At 39.0% G+C, this 19576-nt stretch overlaps 1 protein-coding gene across 3 annotated transcripts in view; it reads left to right on the top strand.

Annotated features, from left to right (window-relative positions):
• Positions 1-19576, top strand: part of LOC122809173 (amyloid-like protein 2) — a 1365390-nt gene that overhangs the window by 1085368 nt on the left and 260446 nt on the right. For all 3 annotated transcript variants that reach the window (XM_044080467.1, XM_044080466.1, XM_044080465.1), the window contains exons 11-12: positions 3907-4006; positions 16455-16619. In XM_044080467.1, coding sequence (XP_043936402.1) covers positions 3907-4006; positions 16455-16619 — 265 coding nt within the window. The remainder of the gene's footprint in view (positions 1-3906; positions 4007-16454; positions 16620-19576) is intronic.

Below are 19576 nucleotides of genomic sequence, written 5' to 3'. Positions count from 1 at the left end.
GCAACAATATCAGTGATAAAAAAGTGCAGTCAATTACTGAGATAGTAAGTACTTTTGTTTTTATATACCTAGTATGAACAAAGTACAGCACTGCAGTATTAAGTAATGCCAGTTATGACAGCGCTAAAACAATGAGGTGCAATTAAGCAGAGTTATTTAAACTTAATAACACTACATTGAGCAAATCAAAAGTGAACAGCAGTACAATACTAACAAGGAGAAAAGGTGCAATGCTATTTAAACCCAACAACACAGTTAATAATTGAATAAGAGACAATGGTTTTCTGTATGAAGGCAGTATAACATCAGTCACAGATGTACAAAAAGACTGAAAAAGAAGGCACTGAAACTTATATCATATAGAGCAAGGAGAAGAGGTTCCCCTTACCTGCTGTAGACGAGGGTGTCTTTCTTGATACCTGACACTCAAAGACTGGCTCTCGCTCATGCACTTGGACAGCAGTGCGATGAACTGATCACGCATTCTGGGTATTTAAAGCCTGTGTCCTTGCAGAAGCCAGTCAGTCTAAATGTAAGCAAGCTGGAATAACAATGTCCCTTAATATGTGGTGTCCCACATTGGCTTGATTGAAATATAATTTTGAATGTTTTTCTACCCACACAAAAATATTCAGCCCCCCAAATCACATCACAGTATCACTGGGACATACTATGCATAAGCTAGTTACCAGCCCTTAAGTACTTGTTGGAGGAATAATGCCTTATTTATTTATTTTTTATTAAAAACTTAGAAAAAAATCTTGTAATATCAGCGAGTGACTTTCACATTCAACATATAACCTATCCAAAATGAGTTAGCAGCCCTAAAAGTAACATAACACCTTAAAATACAATTTATTTCATTTTAGATGGCAGCAGTACACTGTATAATTTATTTGCCCCTGCTGAGTCTCTCTCTGTCTCTCTCTCTCTCTCTCTCTCTCTCTCTCTCTCTCTCACACACACACACACACACACACACACACACACACACACACACACACACACACACACACACACACACACACCACACATACAAGCAATCCATTCCAGTTCTGTGCAAAAATTATATTAAACAGACTGTTTCTTGTAATGAATGAGTCTGAAATGGACACAGCCCAGGCATGTGCTGCATTCTTACCAAGTTAGATATGCCTGAACTAGTTATCTGTGTTTTAGGGACTTATCTAACCTGTTTGTGTGGTACAGATTTTTGCATCATATTTGTGGTCTGCTTCTCATAAAATTGTGGGTTTCTGGCATATCATTGAGGGTTGAAGTCAGAAAAATAATGAGAAACATTTGAGTTTCAGACTTCATACCTTTCAGAAAATTCACGCCAATGCAAAACCTGTTATTCAACTTTCTAAGTTTTTAAGAGCAATATTTAAAATTGTCCCTATTTTGGGCCTTTGTCACCCCACCCCACTCCAATTATTTAAGCTTTGTCCAGATTTCTTGCTGTAAGAGGTTGAGTGGTATGGTGGTAAAGCATTACAAATTTGGTTGAGTCAGGGTTACAAAAGCTGAAAATTTAATCAGACTGACAGTGACCTGACTTTCTACAATGTATGTTGGAAAATGGTGGGCAAATTTTCTGCAAACATGGTTGGTTTTGTTTTAAGCAAAACGTGTACTACTTTTCCTGACTGCATGAACAAGTGATTTCCCATTTATGTACAGAGCATACAGAGCACCTGTCTACTGCAGGTTTTTCAATAAATGGATGCATGTTTGATTTGGATTTTATTTTATTTCCAGTTTGGTTACCGGGGAAGTCCACTGGGCAAACATGACCCGTTTTCAGTGGAGGCCCGGGGAGAAAATCTCCAAGAAAGCTTTGTACAAATTCAGTTACAGTAAAATACAGGAGTATACAAGATGAAATTGTAAAGAGAGTTAACAAATAAGGATATTCACAAGCATAGTTAGCAGAATTCATACAGAGAGAGGTTAAGGGTTATACAGTTTCCTTTGAGCAATGGCACTGAAGTGTTGAGTGTGGAAGTCAGTTACATATATAAAGAGAGGAATTCTGGATATGCTTGCTTAACATGCACGTTTTTGAAGTAGAAAACTATTCACATTATTTACATTATTTACAAAGTTGAGTCATGTGAGCATAGCTGTAGTAATTGTTAGTAGGTTAGAGAGAGTGAAGTTAATGGAATTATAGGGAGCTTGTGTAGGGTCATAGGTATACGACTATGGGAGATTGTAAAGAGTTGAAGTATGAGAAAAAGGGACCCCTAGGGTATAGGCTTAGAAAGGAAATTAAGTAGGGTGGAGGCAGGTGCTTTTCCATTTAGTGGACACTTGTTTGAAAAGCTAGGTTTTGAAGTTGTCAGAGTTAGATGTGGTTCTTAGTGAGGTGGGGACGGCATTCCATTTTTTTGCCTAGAGCATATGAGAGGAGAAGCTGGCCAGCAGGACACTTAGGTTTGTGGATAGCAATTAGATTCTGGTGCCCTGATCTGAGTGTTCTATTAGGAATATAAGGGGGAAGGATATTAGCTAGAGCAGGGCATTTTGTAGGATGAAATACAAATCTATGTGCTGTGGATAGTTGCAGGTAGTCAAGGTAGTTTGAAAGTTCGAGCCAATGTAATGATTTTAGGGTGAGGCAGTGATGGGTGGAATTTTTTGAACTTGTGGCAAATTTAGAGATTTTATTGTAGCAGTTTTCTAGTTTGGAGGTTGTAGAGGCGGACAGGTTGGTTAGGAGAGGAGCACCTTATAATAAGGAAGGGAGAAGATATGTAGTGGCCAGAGTATGTCTAGTGGAGTGAGAGAGAAAGTGATTGTTCCTATACAACATACCTAGCTTTTGGTGGGTTTTTTAAATATTTTGTTGTATATGTGTGTCGAACTTGAGGTGTTCGTCCACAGTAATGCCTAGTAGTTTTGCAGAAGGCACCATTTCTATGGGTGAGTTAGCTTGGCTAAGGACTTTGAATTCATTTTTGTTGAATGAAAAGGTCTTGGGGGGGGGGGGGAATTGTAGGATTTTAGATTTATTTGCATTGAGAGAGAGGTGGTTGTGGTGCATCCAGTTTTCTGCTGCGGTGAATGCAGTTTGGGTTTTTGTCAGCAGTTTGGAGAGGTTAGTAGCAGAGCAGATTAAGGTAGAATCGTCTGCATATTGAATAATTTTTGTGTCAGGAATAGCAGTGTGAAAGTTATTGATGAAAATGTTGAAAAGCATGGGCCCAAGGATGGATCCCTGTGGAACACCATTTGGGGTAGGTTAGAAGGAAGAGGTGGAGTTTTTCCATTTGACTGCCTGAGATCTATCAGATAGATAGCTGGAGAACCAGGATAATGTTTTTGGTGAAAGGTGAAGGTTTGAGAGATGGCAGAGTAAGTGCTTGTGGGAAATAGTGTTAAATGCCTTAGACAGATCTAGTAGTACAGTAGAAACTAGGTGTCCTGAATTTCGGGCTTGATTGACAGTTTCAAGGAAGGAGAGAAGAGCGGTAATGGTGCTGTGGGCTGGGCGGAAGCCATGCTGAGTGGGTGTGAGGAGACTGTTTTGGGTCAGGAATGGCATAAGTTGGTGGTGAATGCACTTTTCAAGGATTTTGGAGAGTGGAGAGAGCAGGGCAATAGGGTGGAAATTAGAGACACTGGTATTTTTGCCACTTTTATGTCGAGGGATGATATAAGCTGTGTGACAAAGTTTGGGGACGTAGGATTAATTTATGGATCTGTTTATAATGATGCTAATTGGGAGAGCAATACCATCAGCAGCATAATTTAGGAAAGAGGGGGAATATTGTCAGGAGCGTTAGTACATAGTACATGGTTAGTACATGGATTTGTCCTGCATTGTTAATGAAAAATACAGTACCGGAAATGTGTAAATTTCTCATTCATTAAATATAATCTCTGTTTAATTGCCAACAGGTGTATACCCACCTTCACGTCATTGAAGAGCGGATGAACCAGAGTCTAGCCTTCCTCAGTAAAGTGCCAAAACTTGCAGAAGAGCTGCATGATGAGATCCGTATGTATCTGATTTTCTTTACCAACATTATATTTAATGAAAACAGAATTTTTAGATTTTTTCTATTCATATCTCCAAGCTGAGCTGATGGCAAAGTTTCATCCTCTGTCCAAATGTCAGGGAGAAGCTGTGCTCTCTGTCATTACATAACACAAAGGCTACATGCTTGCTTTATGTTGAAGATAAAAAGTTGCTCTTAAAATGAACCTCAATGGGGCTAGTTTCCTAGTAATTCTTTTGTAAAAATCCTTTTTATTTTACTAACTGTTGCTTGCAGATATGATTTTCAGGCACGTTTTCTATTTTTCTTGCAAGCATATCTTAAGCAGAAAATTACTGTTTGGAACTTGGTGAAGGTATTGATTTTCTTTTTATGTGTGAAAGACATCTGATCTTTCCATCTTTGAAATGCCGCTTTGCGACACTGCATTTGAGAAACATTTGAAGAGTCAACCATACAGAAATCTTTTATTCACATTAACCTTTTTTCTTTATTTTAGCTAGCCAAGAGTTCCTTGTACAAATCATTGCACATTAGCTGAAATTTTGAGGAAAGGGTGTTCCTGTTATCTGCACCTGGGGAAATGTAATATAGAACTGTGTGTTTGGCATAGATATTTTACCTTCTATACGGCTACTGGATAAATCTGCAGATTTGTACTACAGTTGAATCACTTGGGCCATGGAAAAATATTTGACATTTGAGTTTGTCCTAGACAATATTTTGTTTTGCAAAGGGAGGATGTGTAAGTATGTGTGTCACTCACTGGGCCTTGAAGAAAATTCCTACTTGGAAATCTCTTCTCATTTTGGCCCGTTAAAATATATGGGTATAACAGAGTGCTTCCATATGATTAAATATGCAGTCACTTTTGGCTTTATTAGCAAAGGAGAAAGAAGAGGATCTTTTTTTGCCATAAGCATACGTTGATACAAAATGTCTACCGTTGTGTTAGCAGTATGTGTGCTAAAATTATGTTAAGTCAGAAGTTGTTGAAGAGTTCCGTTTGCTTGTTTGTTTAGTCCTATGTTTCTTCATAGATTTATTTAATTGGTAGCTGGTTACATGGACCAAATAAAACTAATCATTTCAAGCCACAGCCTAGGGTGAAATAACATGAATTACTGCAAATGTAGTGTCTGTATTTCCTTACAATGGATCTGTAGAATTATAAGAGCAATAGTACAACAGACAAAAATGCTGCAACATGTCAGCTATCATTTTCAATGTATTACCTTTGGAATCATTACAAAAGAACAGTTTGAAGCGGGAAGAGAAAGGCACACAAGTGTGTATGCCATTGTGTACACATCTTGAAAATAATTTTTTTTTTCTGCACAAAAAGATGTACCAGAATTTAAACCCTGGCATATTTACTATGGTTTGTGGTTATATATTTTGTTAAATTCCTTTGTTCTTCAGGATGCCTGGATTCCTAGTATTGAACAGGGTGTGCAGCTCAGAAATATCATTGTCCATAGTAGGACTGGGGAAGAGGGCACACCATTTATCTGAAAGAGGGATATAGTCTGGAAGTTGCAAAAATGGTCTTGAAAGACTGACCATGTTTCTGCAGTCTGAAGTATTATCTTACTTGAGTACTAAAAAAATTGCACATGCAAGTAAAGACCTAAAATGGGAAGCAGTTCCAGGTTTTTGGTCTACTGATGGAAACTGCCTTGTTTCTTCATGAAAACGTGTAGGCTGTATGGGATTGAAGAAGTTGGACAAGCTTGAAAGAAGTATAAAATTGGTAGTCCATACAATAAAAGGATGCAGAAAGTCTTCTGACCCAACCACCAAGTTCTTAGGTGTAACAGTAGACCATAATCTTTAACTTTGACACACACATTAACACAACAATAAAATCAGTTAACAGAAAAGTAGGCTCCCTGTACAGGACAAACCCTTCCTTACTCCAACAGCTAGAACAAGTATTGCCAATACCCATCTAATCTCTACCCTCCTCTACGCCTCTCCCATTTATACCAAACTATCAAAAAACAACCTTAACAAACTGGCTACCTCCTACAATAACATTGCCAGATTTGCTACTGGTTCCTCATTTAGAACTCACCACTGCCAAAACCTAAAGCAACTAGGTTGGCTGGAATTACATAATCACCAACTTATTATTGCCCACAAGATCCCTTATCTTCCCAATAATACCCCAATACTTACTAGCCTTCTAACCCCTTATAATAATCTGACAACCCTTCACTCAGCCAATAAAGTACCAGTATCTACAGTTAAATCCAAACATAAGGCTGGGGATTCACTGTTCTCCAAACCCAGGGGTAAATCCTGAAATCTGCTTCCCAGGGAACTCTCATCTCTCTCCTCAGTGCAACTGTTCAAAAAACAACTTAGAGAATACCTTAAAAAATGCTGGTTATGCCCATGTAGTAACTCAGGCTAATAATACCCTCCACTATGTCTAAACTCTACCTATCTAACCATTTGCAATTTTTATCCAACTCTTACATGAGCCTCAGAGAGTAGATCCAGTTAAGCTAACTAACAACTTACTTTTATCTAGGAACCACTACAGAGTATGAACTGGTATAGTAAGTACTTTTACTGTATGAACATGTTTTCACCTATATATACCTATAAAGAACTTCTTTGCCTTTCTTCTTATTATATGTTACTTTATAGTTGCTTTGCTGCTGTATAATTAGTTGCATTCTTCACCTTAAATTAGTACTGTACCTGAAGTTGCTAATATTTTTTGTTTATGTGGAGCTTATCTCCCCGGGCCTTTACTGAAAATGGACATATATCCAGTTAGACTAGCCCTGTCAACAAATGTAAAATAAAAATAAAATAAAAAAATGAAGATGGATCCAAAAGTGATACCTAAAATTTATATTAGACTAGGGCATAAAAGGTGACTCATTGACTTTTTTCATAGAAAGTGTTGGGGTTAGTTATGGGATAACATGAGAATGAAACTGTAAACTTTGTTCCAACAAGTTTGTAGATAAAATCAGTTGGTATCAAGAGTGGCTATGAGGACAGGTACAGTATATTCTGAAGTGATAAAGAAGAATTATTTTCCTCATGTCTACCTAGCTTTTATAGCTGTATTTCTTTGCAGATGGAGGTAACCCTCTGCAGGGACAAATCATTTTGTTGTATGCCACAGAGATGTTGTGACTTCATCCCCTGGAATAGCTAACCATACCAATTAGTAAATGAGATTATAAGTACAAAAGAGAGGAAGATGGTGAAAGGTCTTTCAGTGCCTGTTATTGCTTCAATACCGCCCAATACAGTAACAATTTAGACAGATGTTTTTGTCTGCCATGTTCAGTTATGGCCTCTGAACAAACCCCATATCACCAAGGTAGAATGTAGAAGGCATTTCTTCAAATGAAAAGTGGCATAGACTGCTTATAGTTCAACTTATTATAAAGGCATTTTTATCATTCAAACAAGCCTATATAAATTATTTCCATTGAGTGAGTGCTAAAGTACTGAGGAAGGTATGTTGGGAAGGAAGATGAATACATTAGTGAATATATACTGAAAATTAATTTCTGGTATGTACAAACAAGTCTCACAGCAAGAGGCTGTCTTGTAAGATTCTAGGCCGTGGTGCCTTCTGTGCAGAGTCTGCATGTCCTCCTTAGATTTGTGTGGGTTTCCTCCGGGTGCGCCAGTTTCCACCCACATTCCAAAGTCATGCAGTAAGTGGACTGGATACTCCAAATTGTCCCTAGGTGTGAGTGTGTGTGTGTGTGAGTCTGTCCTCAGGCACTGGGCTCACAACTCCTCCCCATAAAACTGTAACTGCTACCGAAACAACAAATGCCTTGAAAATGCTGATTGCCCGATGTGCCGGATGGCATGGAGTGGACGAGAGAGAGAGATTGTAATCTGGTTCTAGGATGTTGTAGCATAAGACCAGATTGTGATTGCACTTGGAAGTTTTTTTTTGCAGGGGGGATGCTGGAGTAGGTGGTAGGTTTGATAATGAAGAGGAGACCTATAAGTTCCAGTGTAGCAGCTTGTAGAGGAAAGAACCTATTAAGAAAGTGGCCCTTTGTTTCATTGGAACCCACCTGGCTTTTTGGATTATGTGGCAGTGGTGTTCTTCTTTGGGCAGTTAGCTATAATGTGACATATTTTGTCAGAGATTAATAAAAAGTGGTACTGTTTTTATTACAGTCCAATAACAATGAAGTCCATGTTCTAACTATGCAAAGTGGATTCCATTGCCTATTACTTCTCTTGCTACTTGGAAGAAAAGTTGGGACAGCTTGTGAGTAAAATGAATAGTTGGTTAATTGTAGATTTTGTCTTTTCTACATGACATTGAACATTGATAACTGCAAAAGCCAAATGCTTAAGTATTAGAAAGAAACTATGCTTACAGTTTGGTTATTGGGAATATCAAGCATGCTTTGCAATGAGGGAACTTTTACCCATTTTTATATGCACAAAAATCATGGTGTTTATTGTACTGGCATTGAGAAGAATATTTTTGTGGTTAAGCCTGGAGGAGAGATTTGACAGGTCTTGTTTACATTTGATCTGTAGGTCAGAGTGCAAATGGCTTGACATGAATATTAATATGTTATTAGCATACATGATTAGTGGAAGATGAGCAGGATGAGGAAAGTTTGTTAATAAAGGTTGAAAATAGTAGGGAAACAAGAATTGAGCCTCATGATACTGATTTTGTAAGGGGGGCTTCTGTGGAGAGAGACGAGACAATCTTTACTTTAAAAGTTCTGTTATAGAGAAAGTTTCTGAACCAAGCAGCCAAAGTGCTGCTTATTCCAGTGCCAAGCAGGTGATTGAGTAGGACACTCTTGTCTACTAAATCAAAGGCGGAAGGAAGGTCAATGAAGATGATCCTGTAAGTTGACCCCTGTCATGTTAAGAAGGCTGTCATCTGTCAGAGTTCACAGAGCAGTCATACTATTCCTTCCTGACCAGAAGCCATGCTGCTTCAAAGATAGGAGGTGATATTGCTGTAAGTATTTGGTTATGTTTGTATGCTTTCTTTTCTAGAATTTTCTCTGTGGTTGGAAGGATGGAGATAGGGTGAAAGTGGGATGTTTTGGTTGGATTTTGTTGCTTTAGAAGTGGTTTGACGTAGGCAGTTTTCCATGCATTAGACATAGAGTTGAAGTTGAGACAGAGGTTGTAGATATAGAAAAAAATTGGATAATGTGCTACGTACCATGGTAGACAACCCAAGGTGAGGTATTGTCAGCTCCTATTAGTGCATTTAGGGTGAGTTTTTCAAGTTGCTGATGTAATGTGTCCATATTTGACTGTTTGGGGGTAGAGTGTAGTTATGTAAGGTGGTTTGTCAGCTGATGAACAGTCAGGTGATATGCAGGAGGAGGAAGATGTCATAGAAAGATATCTGAATTCATTAAGAAAGTCAGTGATTGACGGTATTCTCTGTGGACATTGGATTCTGCTTTGTATGTTTCAGCATGGGCTTTATCAGCCAGTGAGGAGGCTGACTTAATGCCAGAGTTATTTTGGGCAGTGTAGCAATGAGAGTTGTTTTTATTTGTGAAGTTTGGTTTTATGTCACCAAATGGATTGTTTGGTTAAGTTCCTGAGTAGGATGTAAATACTGAAAGTGTTACAGGATGGGTCACTTTTATAGATTTGCAAAGCCTGCTTACATAACTGAATTAATTGTTCACGTTCTTTTGTCAACCAATCTTTAGATGTTACAAACAGCTTCTGACAAACAAATGTACTTATTATGTATTTATTTATTTGTTTCATTTTGAATGAGCTTGCTTCTAGTGGTCAGAGTCCATTTTCAGAAGGGGACCTTTGAGGAAAATCTGATAAATCGATCTTTATTGAAGAAAATTGCAGGACTGCATTAATTACAGTATAGCATAGCGTAATGAAAACTTACATAATAGTGTTAACTAAAATAATATGTACTTCTTGAAAATGTAAGTATTATGTACTAAAAACATGAAGTAAAATGGATGGGCGTTGCTGAGTATGACTATTATATTGAAATCAGATGTTGCCATATGTAATAGTGAAGCTGAGACATTAATTTAGTTATTCATTTTATTTTTATTTTTTTTTTTACCAGCTTAGTGAAATGCTCCACAAATAAACTTAAAATACTATAAGGAGTTAAAATAGTTGAAGAGAGATAAAAAATTAAGAAAAGACATGGTAAGTGAAGAGCGGAGAGAAATGGTGTAGAATAACTTTAACATGTATACTAATCTGATATAGACTGAGTATTCCAAAACAAATTGTGCAGAGAAGAAAACAGTAAGGAAGTTCAGCTGAAAAGGTGGGCAGTAATGGAGCTAGTTTTTTACTCAAAGGTTTCTGTTTCTGTAACATATGAACATTTCCAAAGCCAGCTTCATATCTTACCTGTCTATGTGGTCAGTCTACATCAGATTATTGAACAGATATCACATCTCAGTTTTATTGCTGGACAGACCACAAGGGTTATTGCAATGTCCAGTCCTGTTGTGTTCATTTTTTTAAATTGTTTTTTATGAAAGGTTGCACATTCTCATTAATTTTATTACATACTCAGTATAGCCTTGTCTCCTACGCGATCCTAAGTGATATGTGTCTCTCACTTTTCTCATTCAAGGCTTCCTACCTCAAACTCTTTAATTCATTGCAGTTCTCTGCAGTCCCTTATACCCTTTCTGCTGGTGATGGATTGTTTTACTGGAAGGTATGTTCCAGTTGTCCATATAAATTTGTTGTCTTTTTTGTGGAAACATGTATTCTCATCGCAGTGACATAGCGACAGCCATGCCTCTATAAATGCCCACCTTATGCACCCTTTCTTTAACCCCCTACCCTTAAGCACAAGTCATGGAATAACATTCCAACATCTTCTATGATACTCCTATACTAGACTGGGTCATCTCTTCCATAGTAGTAGAGAGAAAACTTGCTCTATCCCTTCTGTGTTGGTCTGCTGACTCCCTGAGTCCATACCTGAACTGAGGTTATGGACAGAATGTTCAGATATCTTGCCCATGTCCCATCGCCCACAATGTACTGTATGCAGAAAACTTTATCATTCCAGTGACAACTTTGTCATAACTAAATGCTCCTCAATCTTCAGTAGGAAATTGACCCTTCTTATATGTCATTTCTGACAATGTTTTGCGCAAATTCACAGAAAAATACTTTACACTAATTGTGATGATGTGAGATATTACCAGCTATAGCTTATATATTTAAACTTTTCATTGTGGCTGGTATTTTCAAGAATATTTTAACCTTTGAGAGTACTTATATGTATTTGGTGACTTTGTGGCCACTTCTGAAAGCCTTACTGCATTGATCAAATGCTATCATTTGTATTAATATTAATTTCACTCAGTATAATTGGGTACCCTTGTAAGAGCCTTAGAGTATCTGGCTTTGGAGCATCTGGTGGCAGTGAACTACCTTATAGTCTGGGCAGAAGAAGGCATAGCTACTAAATATGTGCAAGCCTTTCTCATGTGTGTGTGTGTGTGTGTGTGTGTGTGTGTGTGTGTGTGTGTGTGCGCACGCACGTGTGTGCATGTGTGAGCGTGTGTGCATTTGCATGTGTGTGTGTGTGTGAGTGTGTGTGTGTGTGTGTGTGTGTGTGTGTGTGTGTGTGTGTGTGTGTGTGTGTGTGTGTGTGTGAGTGTGTGTGTGTGTGTGTGTGTGTGTGTGTGTGTGTGTGTGTGTGTGTGTGTGTGTGTGTGTGTGTGTGTGTGTGTATCAACTGCTTGGAGCAGGGACACAAAGCACTGGTTTCACAGAGAGGGTGCTGGAGGACTTGGCTTGGACACTCGGCTGAGGACTCATATTTAAGGTTGTGTCAGTAGGGTGTCTTACTGGGGATTTGGAAAGAGAGAAAGGACCCAGCCCCAGGACTGAGTTTGTTCCCTGTGAGCTCTTAAGGGAAATTGTGCTTGATGCAGAGAGCTGCATCTGGAAATAGTGTGTGCATCCATTTTTGTTCCAAGTGAATGTCCCTCTCTAATGTCAGTGGTGAAGATTCAGGCTCCTTGTTTACTGGCCCAGAGGGGGGATGTCACACCAATGACCGAGTGGTATTTAGCACCTGTTGGATGCTTAAACAGTATTCTACATCCCACTGCTGGATATGTGCTATAGACAGGTAATGCTGAGGCTGAGTCTCAGTGACCTTAATGTGAGTAGTGCACTAGACACTCAGGGAACCAGCTCAGAATGGATGGGATTGTTTGCAATGTCAGTTTACCCTACCCCATCCTGGGTGGGGGAGATGGGTAAGCCCTTTAATGGGAATTTCTTTCAGTAGGAGTCCCAGAATTCTGACTGTACTAACAAGGAATCAAGAGTATGAGTATATGTTGTTCTTGAGGTCTCTGTGTGTGGATTCCCCTCTCCCTGAGTGACCTCATTCTTGAGGAGGGCAAAGTTGGACTTTTGGGTCAAATTCGGGGTGATGGTTACAGTGCTGATGAGGCCAGAAAGTAAGACAAATAATCCATTTGTCATCTCCTTAGAAACACAATAAAATGGATTTTCAGTGTAAGATCTTGATAATCTGTATAGATCTCACACTCTCTTGCAAAATTTGCCAAACAAGAACCAAAACAAAGAAAGGTCACACAAGGAAGCCACATAGGCATCAGCAACAAACAGACCCAGAAAGTACAGACTCTCCACTGTGTAATACCTTAAAGCTTCCTTGAAATGAGGCCTATGTAATAAATGCAAATGAAACTTTAAGGGTATGCAACTGTTGCAGCTACACAGCTTTTGAATGCCCATGAATTCTTACTTTTTTACAAGTCTTTATTGTTACATTCAGACTAAACCCCACTAGCTGCAGACATGATACATCTCCCCCTTTTCTACGGGCTCAGTACAGTATAAGTGAATAATTTGTAAATTCTCTGGAAACTCCCAGCTAGTAAAACATGATGATGTTCATAACATTAAGTTGGTTGCAAAATTTCTGAAATAAAAAAGTAAAGCAACAGATAAAAGGTTACAGGGAGAAACTTCACAGATGATAGCAGCAAAAAGGCCCAGAACAATTCTTTGTTGTAAAATTAATGGAACTTCTGATGCAGATGATGTGGATGTTCTATTTATAATAACCACCCACTACTGGGCAGTTGCTAAAATTTATTTTTATTTATTCATTTATTTATTTAAATTCATTTAAATTTATATCAATTTACCAGGGTAGAACACTGACCAAACAATGACTGTCATTCACCAATCTGGTGGTCCCCTGCCATAAACAAACTCTACAACAGATGGAAGAAACTGTTGCAAAAGACAGTAAAATCCCATGAGTGGAGGAGCTCCCTGGTCAGCCTCAGTAAGAAGCTGAGATCCCTTATAAGATCCTCCAAAGCTAGCTACGAAAACAAAATCACCACTGATTCTAGGAACAACCACAAAGCATTCTATAGCTATGTCAAGAATCTCAATGACAACACCCAGATCTGCTCTGAGTTACAGCACAATGGCATGGAAATTACAGAACCAACTGATATTGCCAACATCCTGGCAGATAGGTTCAGTGCTAACTTTACACCCCTCTCACCCCCTAAAGGACCCATATCTATACAGGAAGCATGCAGAGTCCCTGTAATCACAACTACGCAGGTAAAAGCTGCACTCTCTAAAGCCAAAAACACAGCATCCATGGGACCGGACAACATCCCAGGCTGGGTTTTACACGAACTTCAGAATGAACTGGCTCCCCACCTAAGCACCATGTTCACAGGCTTTGTGCCCACTGAGTTACAATTATCCCACTCCACAAAGGGAGAGCCACCACTGATCCCGGGAACTATTGCCGTATTAGCCTGATGAGCATGGTCTGTAAGGCCATGGAATGTATCATCTTGGAAGTCATAAACCAAGACATCGGTAACCTCCAAACTCTGAACCCTACCCAGTTTGGGTTTGTGAAAGGCAGATCATGCCTCCTGAACCTGATCGACTTCTTTGTGGCAGTCACCAAAGCTGGGTAAGGTGGTTCACACAGCCTGTTTTGACCTCGCCAAGGCTTTCAACACCATTCCCCATTCTGGAAGTATAGCTAAACTCACTAAACTAGGTATAAATTCCTATGTCACAAGATGGGTTACCAACTGGCTCACTGACAGAACCCACACTGTAAATGTTGCAGACTCCAAATCTAACTTCAAACCAGTGACAAGTGGAGTACCACAGGGTTCAGTCCTGGGACCTCTTCTGTTTGGTATCTACTTCTCTGAAGTACAGGCTAACACAGAAGGCCTTTGGCTAATGAAGTTCATAGATGGCTGCAAAGTAGGAGCCATAGTCGAGTCCCTAAATTATGTTGACATCCTACAGAAGGGCCTCACTGAGACAGATGCCTCGGATTAGAGCCATGGCCTCAAGCTCAGTGCCAAAAAATGCATTGTCATCCTCTTTGGTAAAAACTCTGTACCCATGAACTACCACATAGATGGCAGTCTACTTAATGCTGAATGTGTGATAAGAGACCTTGCGACCCAGGTGGACGGTAGTCTCTCCTTTAATAATCACATCACCACAGTAGTCAGAAAATCCTTGTACATGGCACACCTCATCACAAAAGGGTTCTCATCCAGGAAAAAAGAGGTCATTGTTCCCCTCTACTCGACACTCATTAGACCCATTATAGAGTGCAACACCCCTTTTGGAATGTTCCTCACAAGACATCTACAGCAGCTGGAAAGGCCACAGAAGTACCTCACAAAGAGGATTACTAGCCTCAAACAGATGCCCTACACTGACCATCTCAAAAAACTCCAGATTTACCCCATAGCATATCGCCTACTCCGAGGTGATCTCTGCCTAACATATAAAGCTATGTGAAACCCAGAGCTGTTGGACATGCTACACCTAAAGAAATCCCAATCCCTCCGAGCTACACGCTCTAGAAACCTAAACCTTGTCACCACAGTAAACAGGACATGCTGGAGGGATAGATTCCTGTCCTAGAGACTTCCCTTACTCTGGAACAAGCTACCCATCCATGTCAAGCAAAGTTTCCTCATTAGCACTCTTCAAGAAAAATCTTGATGAGTGGATGGGAAATAGGAAATACACCCCGGGGATCACTTCTGTGGCTCTGCTCGACAGGGGCACAGGAAAATAACTTTCTTGGGTGGCGTAAGCCAGGGAACCTTGTTGGGTAGGCTTACTTAGGCCCTTGGGCTGATAGCCTACAACCTATCTATGAACCTATGAACTAATTGGAGGTTCAACCCGGGTTACATCATAATGTAACAAAACAAAGAACATTTTACAAATAACAATGGCTTAGATTTAAGAGTAAACATAGACAATCTGACAAACAATATACAATAGAAGATCTAGGAAAATAAATATATGTACAGTTACATAACTGGAATATAAAAGAGAGAATAAGGTTAAAGTAGGAAAAAGTAGAAATGCTGGAGATATGGGTAGTATTTGCTAGGTTAGGAATGCTAATAGAGACCAGTGAGATGAAGGTGGGGATTAGGTTTTATGAAAAGGGTTTAGAGCAGTAATAGTGTAATAAATTGAATCACAACTTATATCAGGTGGATCAGATGTTTTAGAGATAAGGGTACTGTGCAGTTGGACATATCACTTTATGCGACGTGTCCTTTAGATGGACAGTTGCATTCAAGCAGTTTTAGTAAGTGTTGTTTGAACTGTGGCCTGAACAAGAAGTAATGATCAGCTAAGTCAAACAGAAGTCACTGACCTAGTTTTGGGGCCAGTACAGCAAAACAATGATTAATGGCGTGCTGTTTAAGAGAAGGGGTTTGTACAGAGGATTTCATTCAGATACAGTTATCTGTGTACCCGGTGGATATTGTCAATCCGGGTAGGTATGCAATCTTATTTAACTTTGTTATTGCTATGTTTGTGTGTGAATTTACAAAATATAAAAAAATGAAGAAAAAAACTACAAACAGCTTTGGGAAAGTGTTGATGAATCTGATATACAGACTTGACACGTGTCTGTCTTTATTCTGTTTAAAATAATTACTTTACCAGTTTGCTCTAATTGCAAAAATTATCATAAAGGAAATCTTGTCATAGGGGCAATTTTTTGTTTTTTTTGCCTCTTTGTATAATGACAGTCTTACCCAACTGCAAATACACACATTTTGTATTTTAGTCATACACAAGATTTATTCTGATGTCATTTGCAGCAATATTTCATCAGATGTAGGCAAAGAACACAAATTACAAAGGCAGAGATGCTCTGTTCATTTATCTATCCATTTAGATCTGTAGCTCTCTCTGTCTCTCTCTCTATATATATATATAAAAAGGGTGACAGATTTAGAAAATGTAATATGTTTATGTGATCAAAGACTACATTATTCCTTTAACAAGTGTTTCCTGTACCAGCTTTTAAATAGTAAGAAAAATCAAACCATTGTGTCTTTGCCTTATTAATCCCTGAATGTTTTTCAGAGGAACTTTTGAAGACAGAGCGACCCGATGTCACAGATCTCCTTACCACATCTTTCTCTGAAACCAGAACCACAGAGGAGTATCTGCCTATGGACAGTGATGAGGACATGATAATTGACAGTCGACCTTACTCACCCATCAAGACAGACATTTTTGATACAGAAGGTAAAGCTGGGATTGTGAAGACAGTAATCAATAAAAAAATCTCATTGTAATGAATTGTTTATATCTAAACTGTGACAGAGATGTTAGCAAAGTGTTATTGTGTGTCTAATGTTTTATGTCCAAAAGGTGCTCATTTGATCTTTTAGGAAACATGTAGTGCACTCCGTTCCTAGGCATTATTCTCATTCATATTGCTTCACTGCTTCAGTGCTTGTGAGCCAAATAAGTGCTGGTCCAGAGGCTATATGTACTTCCAGAAGACCTGTGGTAGAATAGAGACTAGATGCATACAGGACTCATTAAATAGTTTATGGCTATCCTCCCCACCACCGGGACCCCTATTTTTTTTAATCATATTTAGTTTTTTGAGTAATCAGTACTGGTCTAAATGACTCCTACCCCTGAAACAACTTACCATGTTTTTGTCAAACAAACCTTGTTTATATTTTGAAAGCACATATTTACTCTTATTTAATACCCACCTTTAATTAAATTGATGAAAAAAGAATAAAGGAGCAGAAGAAACTGTGCCGTGGCAGCATATGCTAGATAGTGGGTGCTGTGTTAACAGTATTCATATAGTTTGGCAAATAACACAGAAGCTGTGAGCTTGCACTACCCAAGGGTAACTACAATCTACTTATCTTAATGCCTGTGCTTGGCAATGTATGCCATTATAATTCCTTTGTATTGTGGACTAACAGCATTTTGTCCATCAGTGTGACCTCCTGCAAGCTTCAAGTGCTGCTCCCTGGTAGCAGACATCCTTCAGTCCAAAAGTGTTATGAGTTTTCATCTCTATTGGACAGATTCAAGCAGTGTTTTATGTGACTGTGCAATCCAATTTTTGAGTGGGAGTCCTTTTCACATTCTTAGCAGTAGTAAGCAGGTACTGGTCTGGTATAATGGGCATGGATCTTCCTGAGGGCTCACTTATCCTCTGCTCTCCTTGACAAGGTGGCTTCATACATAGTGAGAGCTTCCTTCACTTCCTGTTTCCAGGCATAGTTGTCTAAGGTGAGAGAATACAAGGTGTTTGCACTAATGGACAGAGTGCTGAGATCATGCTTGCTTATGTCCTTGTAGCACAAATTGGGTTTCCCTTTCAGCCTATTTCCAGACTCCAGCTCTCCAAATAGGAGGGCTTTTAGTATTCAGCCATCCGTCATGCATGAGACATGACCCAACTAGCACATTTGCCTCTGTTTCAGGAGGATGAACATGAAGGTGGCACTTGTCCTCTCAAGCACTGTGCTTTTCGGGATCTTGTCCTACCATGAGGCACCAAGTGTGCGCCTACGGCAGTGCATATGGACTGCATTGAGCTGCTATTCCTGTTTTGAGTGCAGAGTCCATGTTTCACTGGCATACAGTAATGTGCTCAAAACACAGGTTGTGTAAGTATGCACTTTGGTGTGTGCAGTGTGAGCTTATTATTAGCCTGTACTCTTTGTTAGCCTGGAAAACATTGTGGCAGGTTTTCCTATGCACTTGTAGATCACACTGTCAAGCAACAAGTTGCCAGAGACTGTAGAGCCTAGGTACACAAACTCATAGACAATCTCCAACTCACAGTCACTCACCCTGATTGATGGCTCATTGCCCACTTTTTGGCCCATCATCTGGATCTTCTTTAAACTGATTGTGAGGCCAATTTCCTTACATGCGTCCACTAAGCAAGTCATGAGCGACAATTTACCTGCTGAGTGTGAGCTGCAGTCGCTGCATCATTGTGAACAGGAGCTCCCTTAGACACTATCTAAGCACCCTGGTCTTTGATCTAAGCCTTGACACTTTAAAGATGTTGCCATCCATTCTGTTTCATAGAAAGATGCCCTCTATCGCAGTCGCAAAAGCAAATTTCAGCAGAACTGAAAAGAAGATACCAAACAATGTTGGAGCTAGTACACCCCTGTGTCACACTACTGAGAATCTTGAAAGGTTCAGCTGTGAATCCATCATACATAATGGTTCCCTTCATGCCTTCTTGAACGGCCCTGATAATGCTAAGCAGTATTGGAGAACAGCCTATCTTTGTCAGAGTCATAAATGGACCTTTTGTACCAATGAAGTCATTTGCCTTGGTCAGATCCATGAAGGCGATATACAGAGGTTTGTTCTCCTCCCTGCTCTTTTCTTATAATTGTCCGACAGCGAAAACCATGCCTATAGAGGACTGTTCAGCTCTGAGCCGTCACTGAAACTCAAGGTAAAGTCTCAAACCAAGAACCAGAACCCAACTGTAAAATAATTCCACAGAGGCGCGAGCTCAACCAGCAGCACTTTATTGCACAACGACACACAGGTTCACCACTACTGACCTAGGTTTAGTCCCGTAAGACTTATTCAGAGTGTGTTGAACCAAGAAACATAAAATACATACAAATTATTCAATGAACCAATCAAAAATAAAAAAGACATCAATCAATAAAAACAATTAAAAACAACCACAATTAACTACAATTAACTCCACCCACTGAACTCAGACATGAAGTTAGAATACTGAAACAGTTGAATAATAAAAATATGAGTGTTGAATTGTAATAACTGTAATAAAAATGTTGAAATGAATGTTGAAATATGAAAAAACGTATATAATTGAATGTGTATACTTAATAAAAAAATACTAAATTTATGAATAATGTTGTATAAAATATATATGTATATAAATATGTGTATATAAACATAAGATAAATTGAAACTTGCTATAAGGAAATCAAACACCTAATATCAACCTAGTATATGCCTTAACCTCAAAAATGGCTTGATTGATATAAATTCATTCAAACCCGGATGATGGTACGCATTCAATCTAAACTGCCATTTCAGTTCGCATACATCTAAGTGATAGTCAGTGATCCTTCCCTGTTGGTCTTTGACCAATTGCTGTTTGACACAAAATTTAAAACTATGATCATTATGTGTTATGACATGTCTGGCCAATGCATTAGTAGGCT

Source organism: Protopterus annectens, chromosome 8.part0 (assembly GCF_019279795.1).
Source record: "Protopterus annectens isolate FY-2018-M chromosome 8.part0, PAN1.0, whole genome shotgun sequence".
NCBI lineage: Eukaryota > Metazoa > Chordata > Ceratodontiformes > Protopteridae > Protopterus > Protopterus annectens.
This window is presented reverse-complemented; position numbering and strand designations above follow the sequence as displayed.